Source organism: Bos grunniens, chromosome 16, assembly GCF_055505025.1.
Source record: "Bos grunniens cultivar Pamir isolate PY7600 chromosome 16, Bosgru_T2T1.0, whole genome shotgun sequence".
Lineage (NCBI taxonomy): Eukaryota > Metazoa > Chordata > Mammalia > Artiodactyla > Bovidae > Bos > Bos grunniens.
This window is the reverse complement of record NC_141180.1, coordinates 61,791,192-61,813,156: the sequence shown is the minus strand read 5'-3', so window position 1 is coordinate 61,813,156 and position 21,965 is coordinate 61,791,192. Positions and strand designations below refer to the sequence as shown.

The 21,965-nt window shown below is 38.0% G+C and overlaps 1 protein-coding gene across 1 annotated transcript in view; it reads right to left on the bottom strand.

The window, feature by feature from the left end:
• The window catches only part of LOC147356925 (usherin-like), a 170,073-nt gene that overhangs the window by 120,971 nt on the left and 27,137 nt on the right, over positions 1-21,965 (bottom strand). The window contains exons 3-5 of the mRNA XM_086342933.1: positions 13,177-13,336; positions 11,646-11,817; positions 4,359-4,506 (exon numbers count right to left, since the gene is read on the bottom strand). Coding sequence (XP_086199059.1) covers positions 4,359-4,506; positions 11,646-11,817; positions 13,177-13,336 — 480 coding nt within the window. The remainder of the gene's footprint in view (positions 1-4,358; positions 4,507-11,645; positions 11,818-13,176; positions 13,337-21,965) is intronic.

The following is a 21,965-nucleotide window of genomic DNA, read 5'->3' as shown; positions in this document are numbered from 1 at the left end:
TTGGCTAAATACTCAGAAGTGGGATTGCTATATCATATAATAATTCTATTCTTAATATTTTGAAGATTTTTCCATACTGGTTCACATAACAGCTGCATCAATCTGCATTCCCACCAATAATGAACAAGGTTTCTGATTTCTCTTTGTCCTTGTCCGCACTTGTTATTTTCTGTGTTTTTTTTTCAACAGTGATAATCAACATATTTTTAACGGAGCACTGATTATGTGTCAGGCATTATTCTGACACAAGAGCAGCTGGGATAGCACTGAACAAAAGATGCCAGAACAAGAAGAGTTCTCTCAGACTATGGAGCATGTCCTGAAGCAAAGAGCACACTTCCCAGCACAAGCTGTGGAGCGGGACACGGCTGCGGAGAAAAGAAGAGAATGCAACCAAATAAAACAAGAGGCCATTCTCCTAAGCCCCAGGAAAGGATTTTCCCCAGGCTTTAATGAGTAGGAGCTGATTGTTTAAATCAGAATCAGTTATAAAGCAGAGAGTCTGTTTTCTAAGCCATGCTGGCTAAAGGTTACCAATTGCTTAATGGGTAAAAACTGGATATTTATATAACACCTTTAAACTTTTCATATTTTGTCATTATTGTGTTTCAGTTGCTCAGTCATATCCAACTCTTTGTGACCCTTTAGACTGCAGCATGCCAGGTTTCCCTGTCCTTCACTATCTCTCTGACTCAATTCATGTCCACTGAGTTGGTGATGCCATCCAACCATCTCATCCTCTGTTGCCCCCTTCTCCTGCCCTCAGTCTTTCCCAGCCCTCAAAATATATATATTTTGTCATATATAGGTATGCATTTAGAAATATTTCTTATTACAGAAAGTCAGTTTACTGTTTCTCAACATTTGTTTCTCATGTTTATAAAGTCCTAATAAAATAATCTCTTTAGGTATATGACTGACCAATAAAGTCAGGATTTTGGAGCCTAGCATGTGCAAAATCAGATAATCAGTACCTGTTACACAGTATGACAGTCTAAATGTGTATATAAACCTGGATATACCTCAACTTTTATTTTGACTGTGCCATAGGCATGTGGGACCAGCCCTAGTTCCCTAACCAGGAATCGAATCCATGTTTCCTGCAGTGGAATCATGGCGATTTAACCGCCGGACAACCAGGGAAGTCCCCAGCACTAATCCAGCATTTTGAAGATAACACGTCAATGGGGTATTTATGATTATTCACATCTTTGGTTGGACCACTAGAATCCACTCCTCCAGTCAGTGTCCCCCAGATGGTTCTAATAATCTGACAGGTTTGATAAAATCATTTGAAAAGGTATCTTTAGTAACATAAGTTTGAAACCTATTTTCCAATTGTATTACTCTTCTGCAGCATAGTCAGAAATGAGAAAGCAACCATAATGCAGCTATATTTTAATATGGACCTAGTTCCATTATGTTTGCACTAGGCATGCTTGTGAAGTTGCTCAGTCATGTCCGACTCTCTGCGACCCCATGGACTATAGCCTACCAGGCTCCTCCATCCATGGGATTTTCCAAGCAAGAATACTGGAGTGGGTTGCCATTTCCTTCTCCAGGGGATCTTCCCAACCCTGGGATTGAACCCCGGTCTCCTGCATTGTGGGCAGACACTTTACCATCTAAGCTACCAGGGAAGGCATGCTTGAGAAGAAAAAAATTTTAAATTCTTAATTCAAATGCAAAATCCAAATTCTATAAAGACCAACCCTAGTCCCAGACTCCGCACGGCTAAAAAAAGTATATTTGGGGAACACATACGTTTCAAACAAATACATTTCAGGAACTGACCTGTAACTACTTCTACCCTCTCTGTTGGCATCATCAGAGAGTCAAGACTCTACAGTATGTATGCCACTGATTAAATGAAATTTTCACAAGAAGCAACTAAATGAAATAAGTATTATTAAGTCCCAACAGAAAGTACTCCATTGTGCTAGGCTTCATGAAGGTAAAAAGAAATAAATGATTTGTCATCCGTATCATCATCTCTTAGGGCTTCCCTGATGGTTCAGCAGTAAAAAGTCTACCTGCAATGCAGGAAACAAGAGATGTGGGTTTGATCCCTGGGTCATGAGGATCCCCTGGAGTAGAAAATGGCAGCCCCTCCTTCTTGTCCCATGGAGAGAGGAGCCTGGCAGGCTACAGTCCATATGGGTTGGAAAGAGTCAGACACGACTTAGTGAGCACACAGCACACACATCATCCAGTATGTGTGTTGGACATGTACTCAGATAAATTCGATCCAAGGCTGAATGAGGTGTGTGTCATGATGAAGGCAAGGGAAGAGGTTATATGGTCAAGTGAAGATGGGAAGCTTGATTTACATTCAAGAAAGGGTGGAGTGATTTCATAAAATAGGAGGCCTATATTTAGCCCCAAGGACTGAGTTAGATTTCTCCAGATAAAGATGGAGAGATGGTTGGGATTGTTAACTCCAATTTTATAATCCAAGGAAACTGGGCTTCATGAATTTAGTAAATTTTCTAAAGTTACCCAGTTATTTTTCATCAGAGATAACATCTGAATCTAGGCCTATTTGACACCATACTAAAGCGTTTCAACCCTACACCAAGCTGTAAGTATCCCAGGCAGCTAAAGTGGAAAGCATGCTTCAAGGCTGCACCAATGCAGGTTGAGCTGCAAGTTGGGGGTGATCTGAATGTCTGACTAAAGGATCTGGATTTTATTCTTTGGGGGTTTAGGGGGACATGTAGGAGCTTTGAAAACTGATGAAGTGACAAGATGTCCTCTAACCATCAGATTATCTTTCTCTAGACAATGGACAATTGGAATAAAACACTGGAAAATTTGAGGAGAGTGGGGAGATAAGCAGTGGAGGGAATAAACTTTTTTTTTAGTGAAAACTGTTACTAAAAAATATCTAACCATTACCCCACAATAAAAGCTCTGAAAACTCTGATGTGATTAAACAAAAGACCTTAGAATGAGCAAACATGTTAGCAGCATTCTTCTAAATCTCACAAATTCTTATTGTTCAATGAATATATTATAAAGTTGCTTGTAAATATATAAAACATAATACACAAAAATTCTTTGAAATGTAGAAAGTATTTTCTAGTCAACCTAGGATTCTAGGTTCAATGATAGTTGCAACCACAGATTAGGATGAAAGGAAGTGTCTATTAATACTATACAAATCATACAATAGCATTTAAGAGCAATCCAGTTGGGGTATATCATTAACATCTTCATTGCCATCTATGGACTGGAATTTTGGGGCACACAGCATAAGATTAACTGTTTAAGTATCAAACAGATACTCATTTTTTTTTCATTAGGAAATTTGTAATAGTACAGGGATAACTTCAAGAGTAGAGATAATCACTCACTCTAATTATTAGAGCTCTCCATTACCTCAAATATATCTCGTGCATTTGCCAAAAGTTTAATTAAAATGAGATGACTGGAATAATTAATATCATAGTAAACATAAGACAAACTAATACAATTGTAATTCTTTTTCTTTCTTTCTGGATATGCTAAAAGAAGCCATTTAAATTTTCAGTAATGAGTTACTTAAAACAGTTTCTATGATATTAAAAGTCTTTTTGATATTTGTCTTAAAGAGGAGCAAAATTTGACGTTATGTAAGCTTGACCAGTGTGGAAAAATGACACTATGCTGGCTGTAAATTAAAGACATTTCCAACAAATTAATAAAGCAATTTCTATCCCAAGTTATTACAAATTCTTTAAATAAGATTTTATTTTAGCACACTTTAACTGGCTGATCTAATTCTCTAAACTATGCAAAGGCAGATATATATCACTTAGAAATATATACAATCCATTTCAAGTCAAACAAGAATAAATGTATATATACTTAATGTATGCATTGTTCAGAAACCTCATGCTGAAATATTTATAAATAACATATTAAAAATACAGAGTTCCAAGTGGTCTCTTTTAAGATAAACTTATTAAAGCAAGAGCATTTTGAAATACAATATGTGCATGAACTTTCTATCTCCCTACTTCTCCAAGAAAGAAGTAATGACTGTCAAAAACAGAAAGTCATTGAAAATATAATGTCACTCTCACAAGGGCGTTCTTTGGGAATCCTGGTTTGTTCTCTTCACCTCTCCTGGAACATAGGAAACCATAAGATGCAGTACATAAGAACTATCAAAAGGGAGCACTTTTGAGCCACCAAAACCTGCGTGTAAGCCTAAAAACCACAATCTTCCAACTACAGACAATGATACTATCTCAGGTATTTTATGTGCTAAAATGATCATTAAAAATTAAGCACCACATATAAGCTGCCATTTAGAATATTAATTTACCTTTGCTAATCATCTTTTTAACTTGAGGCTAAAAGAGTTCACTTACCATTCGGATGCTCAGGCTCAGTCCAGGAGATGTTAAAGGAGTGAGAGGAGTCTGGGTTCACTCTGGGAGCTGGCACGCCTTCGGGGGTCCTCTCCTCAGTCAGGGCCTGGCTGGCCTTACTCACTGTGCACCCGCCCCCCGTGCAAGCCTGGACAGAGAGGAGAAAAAAGCACATATCACTCTGGGGCCCCGGAGTTGAGATGGGCATTGAAGAGACAGAGTTCATTGTAAGAGTTTCAGACCCTTGGAAATAATGCTCTCTGTCCCCTACCCCCAAATAAATTTGTTTCAATGCTGAGGTGTAACATTTAATTAATTTGCTTTTTAGGACATGAGATAGCTACCTCCAAAAACTAAGTAATAACCCAGAGTGTAAGAATGTATGACTTATATTCCAAGTTAGAATCTAGAGATGGGGCATATATTGACCAAGTGAATAGTCATGATGAAATTATCCTCAGAAAACTTCCTAGAATGACTCAAACAAATACATACCCATGAAAAAATACTAGAGAATGAATGCTACTTCAAGATAAAACACATGATTTCTACTCTCTCCACCCCCCCGAAAAAGAAAGGATACACAGAAAATATGTGAAGTGCTCAGATGCTCGGTTGTGTTCAACTCTTTGCAACCCCATGGGCTGCAGCCTGCCAGGCTCCTCTGTCCTGTCAAGATTCTCCTGTCAAGAATACTGGAGTGGGTTGCCATTTCTTCCTCCAGGGGATCTTCCTGACACAGGGATTTAACCCACGTCTCTTATATCTCCTGCATTGGTAGGCAGATTCTTTACCACTAGTTGCTGCTTCAGCTCAGTTCAGTTCAGTTGCTCAGTCATGTCCGACTCTTTGCGACCCCATGAATTGCAGCATGCCAGGCCTCCCTGTCCATCACCAACTCCCAGATTTCACTCAGACTCACGTCCATCAAGTCAGTGATGCCATCCAGCCATCTCATCCTCTGTCGTCCCCTTCTCCTCCTGCCCCCAATCCCTCCCAGCATCAGTCTTCCAGTGAGTCAACTCTTCGCATGAGGTGGGCAAAGTACTGGAGTTTCAGCTTTAGCATCAGTCCTTCCAAAGAACACTCAGGGGAAGCCCCAGTAGTGTGAACAATACGTTTAAAGTACGACACAATGTGAAAGCAAATAAAACAGTATTTCTCATAAATTTGCAATGAAGCAGTTGTTGAATGACCATTTAGTGGCTTAAAGGGTGAAGTCATTAACTGATGTGTCAGAGAACTGAGCTTCATCACATGGCTAAAAAACTTAAACTGATCACAGAACCCCTCAATTCCCTAATGAAGGAGGTACAGTAATGCTAGAAATGGAATAATGGATGTTAAGATATTCAGAAACTTCTGTGTGCATTTTCATTGTAAACTGTCAATAATTCCAAATAAATGATTCAGTATATTAGTCTATATATTAAAATATCATCCCTACATAACTTATTGGATAAGCCTTTCTCCAGAACACAGAGTTTTTCCAGCCTCTATCTGCTAGTAAATTTAGCCATTATGTCTTTACATAACAGCTATTTGAAAACTAAAGTTTTTTCCAGTACCTTTAAAGTCACAACTGTAATTACAAAAACAAACATAAATATCTTTCAAAAAGCATGAAATTTTATCAAGAGCAGTAAGAAAATGAAGCAAAATCCTAAGACAAAGTATAAAGTAGGTAGTTATTCATTTTCATTGCAGGTAGCTATGACTAATATTAAAAAATGAAACACTGGGCTTGGAGCTTGCTATTCACTTAGATATTGAAGGGATAAAATTTTGATACTTAAAGCAGTTGGTATTTTTTCCTAAAGACAAGAGAAAGCTGATTGATTTTTGAAGGTATTTTCTTATATTGAAATATACTACTTAAAAGTGCTGCTGCTGCTGCTGCTAAGTCGCTTCAGTCGTGTCCAACTCTGTGCGACCCCATAGACAGCAGCCCACCAGGCTCCCTGGTCCCTGGGATTCTCCAGGCAAGAACACTGGAGTGGGTTGCCATTTCCTTCTCTAATACATGAAAGTGAAAAGTGAAAGTAAAGTCGCTCAGTAAGTGTCCGACTCTTCGTGACCCCATGGACTGCAGCTTACCAGGCTCCTCCATCCATGGGATTTTCCAGGCAAGAGTACTGGAGTGGGTTGCCATTGCCTTCTCCATAAAGTGCTGCAAATAGTTTCAAATTCTTCACTAAAAGTGTTAGTGACAGTAAATGGTCAGTAGACATGGAGATCAATTTCACTTATTGTAAGAAGACAACAGGAACCCATGTCTTGAGTATAATTTCTCAGCATAAGCAAGTTTCAGAGGAGCTAAACTGTGGCCTGGGCATGAAACTGCATTAAGATTGGGGACCTAATTAACCTCTGTGGTTTCTTCTAATGCTCAGCTGTGGGATGTGCATACCTATGTAAGAAGTAAACCATACTCTTCCTAAGAACAGAATCTTTGCAAATAAAGAGAAGTCAATTGAGCTTGTGATTTAAAACTCTAGGACATGTCACTGTTTGCCCAAGAGGAAACTACCTGAACATTAAAACAGAAAAATTAAGACAAAATATTTCCAGTGTGCTAAAAGTTGACCAGAAAACATAGCAGAAAAAGAGGCATTGTGAGACAGTTATTGAAGGAAAATCATCAAAGGAACATCCTTTTCAGTGCATAGAAAGAGATAAATCCATCCACTTGGATCCTAGATTTTCTTTTTTTTTTTTCCTTAGGAGGGGAAAAATGTTGCAGCATGTTATTCTGAAACTCAACCCACACTGGGATTTATTTCTGATAGTCTATTTGTCACTATAATTTCTCTTATTCGTGGCCTGAGAATTTCCCCCTGTCAACTCTCCCAAAGAAATTCTGTATGTTCTATGTTTCATTTCATTGTATATATATATATATATATAGAGAGAGAGAGAGATTTAAAACAGAATTATGAATTAAAATTTACTTTGTTTTGAGAACTTTATGGGATAGAAAATTCTGGAATAAATGAGGACGTCCTCTGGTTTGGAAGGACTGTTTGTTGGGCTGTGTCATCAAAGACCCATAAACTAGCAACTTGATAAAAAAGCCTCTTAAGGATTCAAGGAATTTGGAGAGAATTTTTCTTGTAAACGAACTTGAATTTTCAAAGAGGCTGCTAAAACAACAGAATTACCTGAAAAATATTTTATTTTGTTCTTTTATTTCTCCACATCCCTTTTGCATGCATTTTGAGGGCCAGGTTAAGTAGGGTATCTTAGTTCCTTCATAGAGAAATAAATATTCTTAAAGTTGACTTTTGTTGGTCTAATCTAACTGATATTATCTAAATGAAAATGAACCAATCAGTATCTTATTTGGCCTATCAGCATAACATTCAATGCAATTGAATGCTGATTAAAATTTTGGCTTGGAACAACTAAACAAAATTTTGGACTTGATCAAAGATGTCTTTATGAATTGGCAAGGTCTTTGAAAGCCTCTGAGATATTAAAATAAGGTGTTTCACCCATCTCCTATCACTTTTATCAGTTACAACCATGTTGTTTAAAATTGAAAAGTCATATTACTACCCTGCAATGAAGACTATCCAGTCCCAATAGGAGATTCAATTTTGGTACAATAAAATGCATAACTAATAAAAGTGTATCAATTATTTTTGAAATTATGAATATTAAGAACATCCAAAACTAGCATTTTCTTTTACAACAGTTTGTTTTCAGGTAAGTAGGGTCTGATGATGTTAAGAGTGTAGCATATTTTAACATATGAAGGAAAAGAAAAAGGCCATGTTATCTAGAAATGATCTTTTGAAAATTTAAAGCTTATCATCTCTAAGAATCTGTCCAGGAAATATATTGAACACAAACTTAATCAAGAGGCAAATGTCTAGCAGTAATATGACTATTATCAAACCATATATACCTTGATACCTGCCTGTCTTACTAGCCTCCTTATTTAATTGCTGGCTTACTATCTTTATTAGGAATTATGACACTTTGCAATACCATTTGTTAAATGCAGCAAAATATTATACTATTTTTTCTAGGACAAAGAGCATATATTTGGAAACATGCAGTCCCTAACTCACATTTTACAGCAAGTTACTTGATTCATATCAGGTCTCAGATTCTCTGTGAAATAAATATTCTCAGTGTTCATTCATTCATTCAAGAATCATTCATGAACTTCGTTTCCAGATACTATGCTTAATTCTGCAGGCAGAATTTTGAAATATGCAGTCTCTACCCCTTTGGATTTTATAATATAACATTAAAAAGCCTAAGCTCATGGCATCCTGTCCCATCATTTCATGGCAAATCAAAGTGGGGGAAAGTGGAAACAGTGACAGATTTTATTTTCCTGGGCTCCAAAATCACTGTGGGTGGTGACTGTAGCCATGAAATTAAAAGATGCTTGCTCCTTGGAAGGAAAGCTATGGCAAACCTAGAGAACATATTAAATCGTGACCTAACTTTTCTGAAAAATGACCATATAGTCAAAGCTATGGTTTTTCCAAACCTTTGGAAAAGTCATATACAGATGTGAGAGTTGGACCATAAAGAAGGCTAAATGCCAAAGAATTGATGCTTTCAAAATATGGTGCTGGAGAAGACTCGAGAGTCCCTTGCACAGCAAGGAGATAAAACCAGTCAATCTTAAAGGAAGGGCTTCCCTGATAGCTCGGTTGGTAAAGAATCCACCTACAATGCAGGAGACCCTGGTTCTATTCATGGGTCAGGAAGATTCACTGGAGAAGGAATAGGCTACCCACTCCAGTATTCTAGTGCTTTCCTTGTGGATCAGCTGGTAAAGAATCCCCCCCACAATGTGGGAGACCTAGGTTTGATCTCTGGGTTGGGAAGATCCCCAGGAGAAGGGAAAGGCTACCCACTCTAGTATTCTGGCCTGGAGAATTCCATGGACTGTATAGTCCATGGGGTCACAAAGAGTTAGACACCAATCAGACAGGACTGAGTGACTTTCACTTTCAATCCTAAAGGAATTCAATTCTGAATATTCATTGGAAGGACTGATGCCGAAGCTGAAGCTCCAATACTTTGACCACCTGATGCGAAACTCATTGGAAAAGACCTTGGGAAAGGGATGAGGGCAGAAGTGGGTGACAGAGGTTGAAGTGGTTGGATAGTATCACCGACTCAGTGGATACGAGCTTGAGCAAACTCCAGGAGATAGTGGAGGACAGGGAAGCCTGGCGTGCTGCGGTCCATGGAGTCGTAAAGACTCAGACACAACTTAGCGACTGAACAACAACACGGAAAACTACAGGAAACCACATGAAGTAACATACCTGCTCCAGTCTGGAGTAAATCATATGGAGCCCGCATGTATTTTTCTCTAATGCCTGCCTAAATGCTTTGTATCTGTATGTTTTGTTTCCTAGTCCTCAGTCGATATGCTAAGATTATCTACAAAGGCAGCTCCACTTGGCTGAGAACCTGATCTCCATCTATTAATCTAATGACCTTTAAAGCCAGTTATCCTGTTGAAAGCGTGAAATATACACAAGTTCCTCAATTAACCAAGATGAACCTAAAATGTTCTGGTTCATTTAATTTACCTGTTAACAGAATTAAAGTAAAAAACCTTTTAGTTGAATACTTTCTGAAAATACGTCAGTGTATATTCTGCCCTAAAAACACAGTGAAATCAAAAATAATATGAGCAAATTTACTTTCCTAACAAGACTTAGGGCAAAGACTCTTGCATCTTTATGACATCTTGCATCGACATTATTCAGTGGCTGACAGGTCTCCTTTGACTTCACAGAATATTATTTGGGGTCAACTTTGTAGCATCATAGAATTTTAGGGCTCAAAGATACATTAAAAATCACTTAATTCAAAGTCCTAATTTTAGGCTTGAAGAACATAAGACTCAGTGCAATTAAGTGAATTTTTCAGGTCATTCAGTTAGTGGCAAATCTGAATTAATATTCAAGAAAGTGGACTCCCAATCTAATTGTATTTATTTTTCAAGGTATTACAGACTTACAAAACATAGGAGATTCAGGTGGGTTCATTTACTGTGCAAAATATCCTAAAAATTGTCTGTGTTTCATACTTTTGGCCTCCTTCTAATAAAAGCCAAGAGTAACACAATTTCTGTTTAATTTTGGTTGTTTCTAAGCAACAGGGGCTTTTCTTATTTTGATATCACCACTGTTTTGAAGTGATGTGGATTTCTGTATTAGCTTTTGAAAATCAAGTTAATACACTTCTTATATCTTGGGCGAAAAAGCTAAGAAATTAAATTGCTGATTCAGAAACCTATCTGTGTGCTGAACACCTAGGCGCATGGAGACAGTTCTGAAAAGAATTTTTAACATTGTCTGATTGCCCTTGTTTTGTGGTGTCAGGTCAGACAGTTAGCAACAGTTGAATGTAGTTTATTTTCTCGTGGTATAATATTTAGAGCATTCAAGAGCATGTTAAGTAAAATGAATGCATACACAGTGTCTACATAAATGTAAATTTATTCATAATCAAGAGCAGAATATTTTCTATGGCATTTATCAAAGCAAATATCCTTATATAGGTATTGCTATAAAATGAAGAGTGTGTTTAAAACAAATAGGGACAATCTCATGTTTATATTCAGTTATTTTCAGATATGCTATTAAACTTAAAAAAGATTATATTTCATCAAAAAAACAAAGGAAACTACTGAGTATAAATTCCACAGTAATATCAAGGTCTTTTAAAAGATCTTTGTGTAAAAGTACTATTTTGCATTAAAAAAATGCTATTGCCTGTCTAAACTATGTTGATTCTAGGGTTTTATTAAGTGACTGTTATTTTGAGATAGAAATGTAATATAAACCAGAATATAATAACAATCAAGAATATTTGAGGGTCATTTAAATCTTAATTTAAAAATATAAGACCTACATGTTCATACCATGCATTGCTTTTTGAATGAATACAAGCCCCATTAGGAAATAGCCCTAGTAATCCAAGCATTTTCTGAAAAGCCCTCAACAATTATGACATTCTACAAATAATAAAAAAGAAATAATTTCTGATAATCCCAAATTAGATTTGGAAAAATCTCCTGTTTCAGATGGTTATTCTATCATTTTGCATAACAAAATATAAATACGTAGGTATTAGATCAGCAATATTTTCACTTTGCACGTGAAGCAAGTTTTCAGTGCAAATAGCAATACAAGAGACTTTTGTTTTTTTTTAAAGTGAGAGATGGAGAGAAGATGAGACTAAAGAGAAGCCGCAAGGAGAGTGATGAGGACAGACAAAGTGATAAAAATAAAGCGAACTTACTGCCAGTTTGATGAGATATTTATTACCAGGTAAAAGGTACTGCAGAGTGTGATCCTGAAAAAGTTCTGTGCTGTTATAGATGACATCCCAAACTGTAAAATCATGTGTGTGATTTGAAATATATAACATATAGCGCTCCAGAATTCCATTTACTTTTCTTGGTTGTTTCCACCTGGGAATAAAAAAAAATATAGCATTATAATCATCATACATTCAAGTCAAATCTGAAATGTGCAGGATTTTTAAAAGACACATACAAGCTTGGATTTATGCCATTGTAAAGAAACACACTGAGAGCTCAACAGTAATTCACTTAAAAAATACCAAGTAGTTATTAGATGTCTACTCTGAATGGTACACAAATAAGACATAGTGCCCGCTTTCTAGTTATTTATCATCTTAATTAGCTAGTAATACAAAAATATAGGAGCGAGTGCTTGATTTTGAACCCAGACGGTGGAACAACAATTGGGAGAAGGAGAATGTCTGAGAACTTCTGAGAAACGAGAGGGAGAGATAACTGTATAATTTTCATGTCGCAGTTGTCTTGAAAGATGCAACAATCTAACACAGAGTTTCAGTATGCAACTACTGAAGAAAAGTTGAGATTGGAAAGGCTCAAGTAAGGAGTCAATTAAGATTCCTGGAATGAAGCGACCCACTACCTGGATACATAAAATCATATCCTTGGTGGATTGGAATTGGTAGGCAGAAGGGAAACTAGAGGGTATTCCAGATGAGGGCTACAAAGTGTCAGGGGAAATGTGTAGCACAAGTTGTGGAACAGACAGAAATTGGTAAATTGAGAAATACTTAGAGTAGAGGGAAATTTTTAAGGTATATAAAGTGGGCTCAGCTTGGGACACAATGAAAGCCAACAGGGGAGTTTACACTTGGAACAATGGGATATGAAGTCCCAGTGTTTGTCAGCTTGAATGAGCATCATAGTATCTTCAATTCAAACTCTTTAACTGGTGAGAAAACCAAGACGAAGAGTGATTAATGTAAACAAGTACTAACTAGTGGGAACAGAGGTCTTTTAAGCTTCAGTTAAGTACTGCAATATACCTTGTACCTCACATATTAAGAAATGGATAATAATCGGTATTACCAAAAATTATCTGAACATGCCAGTATATGAAAGCATCTCTCTGACTTCAACTTCAGGGGAGCAAGACAGTCCTATTTTATAATCAAAAAGAAAAAATAAATTATGCTATTCCAAATTATTGCAAATAATGCCTCACATAAAAAAAAAAAAGCCCAGGGCAGTCATGTAAGTGGTCAGTTTTTTCCTTTTTGAAGTTTGCACAGAATCTATGTACATGTGTGGCTCAGCCTGATTGCATAAAGACAAAATGGAAATTAAGTTGGCAAGTGATAATCAAAGATTCCCAGAACCACTGAACTAATCACTTCTGTGCATTTAATCACAATAAAATTAATTTTATGTCACAAACGCTTCCCTTGATTGAACTCACTGGGATTCTTGCATGAACCAGTGTGTAATAGGGACGGTGTTTCTACTTACTGAATGTATACAGTTCTAGAATCCAGGACAGTCAGAACTGGGGGATCCACGTGTTCTGGTGGCAGCTGTGCGGTGGACAGTATGACCAGGGAGCTGTTTGTACATCCCACATGTGTGCAAGCACTGAGCAGAAATTGGTGGGGTGTAAATGCTGCTAAATCTGTGGGGGAACAAGAATTTATTTACTATCATACTTTTTATTCAGGAGCTTTCACTTATCCTCTACTTTCTTACATCTTAGAACTATTAAAGTAAAGCTTAAAATAAACATCAATAGCCATAAAAATCAATAGCAATAAAATATAGGCTGTTTTATCCTTTAAATATACTTATTTTTAAATAGACAAGTGTCAGTCAAACTCGGTTTAACTTTTCCTTTTAACAATTTGACTGTTTTCTTGGTTGTCTGTGACCAGGTAAATCATTTTCTGAGTTTAGAGTTAGTTCAAGGGCTCTGTTAAAAAATAAATGAGACACTTAAATTATTTTTAAAGTATATTTGAAGACAACAGGTCTGGTTTTCGAAATGCAAATATATAGCTTATAACAGTGACTTTGCTTTTGTAACTCCTTTTGTTGAATTTTTTCTTCTTCTATCCACCCGACCAACTGTGTGTTATTTGACCTTCAAATTGTCCAGGCTTGGTGCAAATGCCAATTTCTTTTTTAAGATTTCACCAGCATACTATGCTATGACCCTTGGCAGAAGGTGGAGCTATTATCCTCTCCTTTGTCTCTCAGAGTTTTGCACACACTTTTGGCATAACACAACAGTGTGTCGTAATGATTTATTTCCATGACTATCTGATTCATTAGACTGAATGCTATAAAGGAAGCAATGGTGCTATATTCATTTTACATCCTCAATATCTAGTACATTGCCTGTACACTGTAGGTCTGAATATATGTTTGGATAAATGAAGAAACAATTAACTAATGACATGATCTAGATATAGTAGAGCTAGGTATGAAATATGATAAAGAGAACTGGGCTAGTACTCTATCCAGTAACACTCTCCCTCCTCTGAACTTCTTTAGTACTTTATATCTATCTGGCTCTCTGAAAGTGAAAGTTGCTGAGTCATGACCGACTCTTTGTGACCACATGAACTATACAGTCCATGGAGTTCTCCAGGCCAGAATACTGGAGTTGGTGGCCGTTCCCTTTTCCAAGGGATCTTCCCAACCCAGGGATCAAACCCAGGTCTCCCTCATTGCAGGTGGATTCTTTACCAGCTGAACCCAAGGGAAGCCCAAGAATACTGGAGTGGACAGCCTATCCCTTCTCCAACAGATCTTCCTGACCCAGGAATAGAACCAGGGTCTCCTGCATTGCAGGTAGATTCTTTACCAGCTGAGCTATCATGGAAGCCCATCTGTCTCTCTAAAAGAAACTATATTCACTTGCATTAAAAGAAGCAAATCTGTAATTTACTAATTCAATTCTGAAATATCCCAAACACTTTATTTAGAAAGGTATTCAATAATCATTTTGTTGACTGAATCTAAGCAAAGTTCAGTCAACTTTACCAAGATTTAAACATGTCACATTTTCATACTGCTAGAAATAATCGTTATTTTCAGGAATATTTTTGAAATAAGGTAGTTACAATGTACGCAACACATTTTCTTTAAAGATCATTAACCTTGAACCATTACAATTTCATGTATAAAAGATGAATGAAATGCAACCTAATTCAGGGAAATAGATTTTGCATTGCACTGACAGCAAAAGTAAACTGGAAAGAGAACACTGATTTTCATGCAAAGTATAATCAATTGGTTAAACATGTAGGTCATCAGAATAAAGGCAAAAAAAATTTTTTACACTAAAAATAGTTACTCTAGAACAAAAGGTGATTACCAAGAAGAGACGTATAATGCTTTTGATTAAACTTGTTTGCTTCATAACTTTATCTTACAGGTCCTTGATGGTACCAAGTTGAGGTTGGAGGCAATACAGGCAATGGGGCAGGGGGTGGGGGTGGAATCAGAAGATGAGTTACAAGAATACTTTGAACTTGGTGTTAAAACAGCATGGCCTTGCCAGAGACCTCTGAGAAATGGCAGGAACAGCTACACTATGTGTGCACAAGTCAGAAAGAACTGAGGTACTTTCATTTGGAAAAACATTCTATGAACCTTATAAAGTTAAAAATCATGATAATAATGGCCTTGGAGGCTACCCAGAGAGTAACTATTATTTACTGTGGAAAAACTTCATGCCAAAAAACATGTCCTACTAGTAGGTCCAACCCAACTATTGGGTTGGTCAAAAGGTTCATTTAGGTTTTTCATAATATCTTAAGGAAAACCCTGAATGAACATTTTGGCCAACCCAATGCAATGTGTAATATGCTAACATATTATATCTCTCATTTCCCTGTTTTTGTCATCTTTTCCTTCTGATTCTCAAGAGCTTAGTGACTGCAGCCTTTCATCCCTTCCATCTGTCTGAATTCCTTACATTTCTGAGAAAAGGAAGCTGGGGATTTGACTTAAAAGCCAGTTGCAGGAGCAAAACCAAGGAGGAAACAGAACCTAGAGGAAAGAGGGAATCCCTGGTGGGTTAAGTACTACTAGGGAAAAGCTGTTATATTTGAACATGAGAATACAACTATTTTCTCTGAAAACATACCCCAGCAGGAAACTGCTTTCCATGGGGCTGATTCCAAGTGACTTTGGAATATTTAAATGAGAATGTCTCCTAGCCATACCAAAGTGTCTTGGTCAGCTGCAAACCACACTGGATGCTACGATGATCTTTTGCCAGTGAACGCTTTGTGGTGGGCAGTTCTTGCTTTCTTACATTCTAGCTTGTTGAGGCAGGGATTTGGTTACCTACTTTGCAATTGATTAAGAAGTCGTAGCATTCAATGGCAGCCCAAGACATATTTGTATGTGTTTGCTGGCACAGACTTGCATGTCCAAGTAGTCCTTAATTATCCTGAGCTGGCACGGTCAGAAGGCATCATCATAGTATCACCTTATCAAGTGTCTTCTTATCACAGAATGCCCCATTCTTCTTTACACTACAGTCTACATGCTTTGAGGGTGACCTTGATCATAGAACTCCTAAACTCACCCAGAATACCTGCCTCAAATGGGAGTATCTTTCTGTATTAGTTCCAGGATTACTCTCTGTGCCTGGATTCCACTCTGACAAAATATGCTCCTCCATAGGTTGGGAAGCATCCATGTATATGATGGTCAGAACTGAGGGAGACTAGGATGAGGAGGTGAGCAAATAGGGTCACGTTGCTAGAGAAAGCCAGTATGGCTCGTGACCCAGTCCTGAAGTAGAAGATGCCAACTCTTATCAAGTCCTCCACTCATAGCTGGGATTTACTTCTAGACTATTTCAGGCAATTAGAAATTTATGGATGAGAAAGTTGTTGCATTTTAGGAGTTTAGCATGGCTTTAAATTGAACATTGACTAGGGTTTAAGGCTGCTGCTGCTAAGTCGCTTCAGTCGTGTTCGACTCTGTGTGACCCCATAGACAGCAGCCCACCAGGCTCCCCCGTCCCTGGGATTCTCCAGGCAAAAATACTGGAGTGGGTTGCCATTTCCTTCTCCAATGCATGAAAGTGAAAAGTGAAAGTGAAGTCGCTCAGTCGTGCCCAACTCTTAGCAACCACATGGACTGCAGCCCACCAGGCTCCTCCGTCCATGGGATTTTCCAGGCAAGAGTACTGGAGTGGGGTGCCATTGCCATCTCCAGGGTTTAAGGCTATCTGTACATAAAGTATGAAAAGTGCCACAGAAAACATAGAACAGGGAAAGAAGCAAGAGTGTGCAGTGATTTTAAAGGCTAGAGTCAGGGATGTGAACTAAGTTTGCTGTCATAATCATTTTGATATATATATGAGTAAAGTCATAAGGCTGTACACCTTAAACTCAATTATTGCATGTCAATTATATGTCAATAAAACTGAAAGGAAAAGAAAAAAAGCATGAGTCAGCGGAGGCCACAGCAGCAAGATGACATCTTGAGCAAATGTCTGGAAAGAATAAGAGTAACAGGTGTGGGGATTCTAAGCAAAGAACTATTTCAGGAGAAGAACAAGCTAAGCAAAGACTTGGAAGGAGGAACGTGACTACCATGAACATGGCAAGAAGGCCAGGGAGGCTGGAGCACAGCAAATGAAGCAGAAAGAAGTAAGAGATGACATCAGAAAATCAATAAGGGGGAGACCGTATGAGTGTTGTATGTCTCTACATGGATTTTGAGTTTTAATCTGAGAGAATCTAGTTAGAAAGCTATGAGAGGGTTTTGAACAGAGTAGTTGCATGGTCAGATATGGATTTTATGAACATCACTTTTCGAATTTAGACAGCTTTATTATATGTCTTGGAGAAGATCATCTTGGCTTGAGTACCTGGAGTGACTTATTATCTTCATGAATTTCAATGTCCAAATCTCTCCCCAGATTTGGGAAGTTCTCAGCTATAGTTTCTTTTGATCAGTTTTTTGCTCTTTTCTCTGTCTCTTCCATTTCTGGGGTTCTGTGATATATAAACTGGTTCTTTGAATGGCATCTCATAATTCATGTAAGTTTTCTTCACTCTCTTTCATTCGTTTTGCTTCTCTGACTAGATGATTTCAAATGACCTGTCTTCTAGTTCACAAATTCTTCTGCTTGGTTGAGTCTGTTCTTGTATCTCTTTCCTGAATTTTTTCATTGTCCTTATGTTCTTTGACTCAAGGATGTCTATTTGTTCTTTTAAACAATTTCTATTTCTTTGTTGAGCTTCCCATTTTGTTTATGCATTGTTTTTCTAACTTCATTTAGTTGTCTGTCTTCGTTTTCTTGCAGTTCAGTGTGTTTCCTTAATAGGATAAGCCTGAACTCTTTGTCAGACAGTTCACAGACTCTGGTTTTCCTAAGTGGTGTCTTATTTCCTTGATTATCATGATCCTTATGAATCATAGTGTCTGTATATTCAAGGAAGTAGTTGACTACCGTGACTACCTGGACTGGTTTTATCCACTGGTTAAGTCTTGAAACCAGTTTTACGGGTACAGGCCCGGCATTTGAGCCCATGGTAATGGCCCTTGGACCTGTATCTATGTGCACTGACAAGGATCCTGAGTACAGGGGGCATAAGCAGTCCAGGTACATGGACTACTGGGTGGGCCCCACATCTGCATATTTAGTGTTCGGTCCAGTACTTGGATGTTCCAGGAACCTGGTACTGTGAGCGTTGACCTGGAACCTGAGGACATGAGGGCTGGCTTAGAGTTAGCACAAGCCTGGGCTTGTAACTATAGGAGACAGCCTGTGACCTGCAGCCTCAGGAGCTGAATTATAGGCTGTGGCTATGGGAACTGGCCATGCACATGGCTAGGCCAAGGACCTGGGTGTGTGTGTATGAGCTAGAATTAAAGCTAGGGTTGCAGAGGCTGGGCCTGCTACACAGGAGCTACTTGGGACCACTGGAGCTGGCCAACGAAGGAGGCAAGAATATACCATGGAGAAAAGACAGTCTCCCCAATAAGTGGTGGTAGAAAAACTGGACAGTTACATGTAAGAGAAGAAATTAGAACATTCTCTAACATAATACTGAGTGCCAAAGAATTGATGCTTTTGAACTGTGGTGTTGGAGAAGACTCTTGACAGTCCTTTGGATAGCAAGGAGATCAAACCAGTCAAACCTAAAGGAAATCAATCCTGAATATTCATTGGAAGGACTGATGCTGAAACTCCAATACTTTGGCCACCTGATGCAAAGAACTGACTCACTGGAAAAGACCCTGATGCTGGGGATGATTGAAGGCAGGAGGGGGAAGATTGAAGGCAGGAGGAGAAAGAGATGTGTGTGTGTGTTACTCAGCCATAAAAAAGAATGAATTAATACCATTTGCAGCAACAGGGATGGATCTAGAAATTATCATACTAACTGATGTAAGCCAGAGAGAAAGACAAATGTCATATGATACTACTCATACATGGAATCTAAGAAAAAACTATAAACAAACTTATTTACAAAACAGAAATAAACTTGCAGACCTAGAAAAACTTACGGTTACCAAAGGGGAAAGGTGGGAGGGATAAAGTAGGAGTTTGGGATTAACATATACATACTACTATATCTAAAATAGCCAACAAGTACTACTGTATAGCACAGGGATCTATACTCAATATTTTGTAATATCTTATAAGGGAAAAGAATCTGAAAAAATATATAATACATGTACATATATATATATATATATATATATTATAACTGAATCACTGTGCTGAACACATGAAACTTACACAGCATTATAAATCAACTATAATTCAAATTAAAAGATTCATGTTGGCAAGTTTGAAATGTTGATTAGACAACCAAGTGGAGGTGTCAATTAGGCAATTTGAATAAATTTTGGAATTTCAAGACATCCTGGCTTGAGATATACTTTGGAAGTCATCATCATATAGATGACATTTAAAATGGATGAGAATGCAAAAATAGAGTGAATGTGGGTAGAAAAGGGAAAAAGTTTAAGGACCCAAATACTGAAATGTCAATCTTAAGCTGTCTGGAATAGAAGCAGAAAACCAACTATGGAGACAGAGAAAGAGGAATCAGTAAGCTATGAAGATTTGATGCCCCAGAAGTCAAATGAGGCAAATTTTCAAAGATGATAAGTCTAATAAGAGGAAAACTAAAAGTTGAATTAGCACTATGGCAGTCATTCATATCTGTGCAATAAAAGTTTAAGTTAAGTTATGAGTGTCTAAGCCTGACTCAAATGGATTCATGAGAGGATGAGAGAAGACGAATTAGAGATAGGAATATAAGCAACTTTTTCAATATGTTTTGCTGTGAAGGAAAATGAGAGGTGAAACAATAGACGGAAGGTAAGTAGAGGCCAAAGAAGATTTTTTTTTTTAATAATAAGATAAGATAAAATGATGTATGCTGCTAGAAATGGCCCAACAGGGACAGCAGAATTCTTAATGGGCTGGAGGTTTGACCTTGAATATGTGAAAGACTGCAGCCAAGAACGAAAGTGGAGGGTTTATACTCGGAGCAGGAACAGATAATCTGTGGTTATGGAGGGAAAGGAGACTATGTGGGTACAAATGCTGGGGGGAGTGGGTGGGGTTTATCTTATAATTGCTTCAGTTTTCTCAGTGAAGAAGGAAGCAAGATCATCAGTCCACAGTGATCTTTTGATTCTCCAGGCCACCCTGCAGTGACCATCTGTTTCTCATAGAATGACATACACAAGTGGTCAATGAGATACTTCTTGATTTGCCAAGAGCCTACCTCTCACGCCTTCCATACACTGGCCATTTCTGTCCCTCCATATCCCTCCAACACTACAATCTCACACCTCCAGGCCTTTGTAGGTGCCATCTCTTCTGATGAACACCTGTTTTCTCCTTCTTTGTGGTTGGCTGACTTTATCTCATCCATCAGGCTCATCTCCCTCTGAGTGGTCTTTCTTGATAATCTAACAGCATGGCCACCATCATCCATCCCCAGGTACCCTCAGTCATATCACCTTGCATAGTTACTTATCATAGTTATCAAAACATGTCAGAAACCACCTTGTTATTGGTCTCAGAGGGATATAAACTCTTTGAGTACAGAAAGATGTTTTCTATTGTGTTCACCAAGATGTCTTCAGGATTGGTGAGATCTAACTAGCAGTTTTATATGTTGAAAAAATGAATTAGGCAAGGCCAGAGAAAATTCTATGGCCTACTTTTCACAGAAATAGAGTAATATCTGAATGAAAGTCTCTAAGAATCTATGGAATGCAATTTGTCAGACCAATGTAACTGTGAGATGGAGGCTATTCATTGTCAAAAGACAACAAAAAGGCAGACTTGTACTTCTTTGAATGTTAAAGCTTAATTCTCAAACATGAATATTTCATTAAAAATCTAGTATTAAGGAAGATGTGGCACATATATAAGATGGAATGTTAGTCATGAAAAGGAAAAAAATAATGCCATGTGCAGCAACATAGATGGGCCTAGAGATTATCATACTAAATGAAGTAAGTCAGACAAAGACAAATATCACATGATATTGCTAATATATGGAATACAATAAAATGATACAAATGAACTTGTTTACAAAACACAAACAGATTCAGTGACTTAGAAAACAAAGTTCTGGTTACCAGGGGGATGGGGGTGGCGGTGGTTAGCTTGGAATTGACATGTACATACTGCTATATATATATAAATAGATAACCAACAAAGTCCTACTGTAGAGCACAGGGAATTCTGCTCAATACTCTGTAATAAGCTAAATGTGAAAAGAAATTGAAAAAGCATAGATACATGTATCAGTTCAGTTCGGTTCAGTTGCTCAGTCGTGTACAACTCTTTGCGACCCCATGAATTGCAGCATGCCAGGCCTCATATTCAAAAGCAGAGACATTACTTTGCTAACAAAGGTCTGCCTAGTCAAGGCTATGGTTTTTCCTGTGGTCATGTATGGATGTGAGAGTTGGACTGTGAAGAAGGCTGAGCGCCGAAGAATTGATGCTTTTGAACTGTGGTGTTGGACAAGACTCTTGAGAGTCCCTTGGACTGCAAGGAGATCCAACCAGTCCATTCTGAAGGAGATCAGCCCTGGGATTTCTTTGGAAGGAATGATGCTGAAGCTGAAACTCCAGTACTTTGGCCACCTCATGTGAAGAGTTGACTCATTGGAAAAGACTCTGATGCTGGGAGGGATTGGGGGCAGGAGGAGAAGGGGACGACAGAGGATGAGATGGCTGGATGGCATCACTGACTTGATGGATGTGAGTCTGAGTGAACTCCAGGAGTTGGTGAT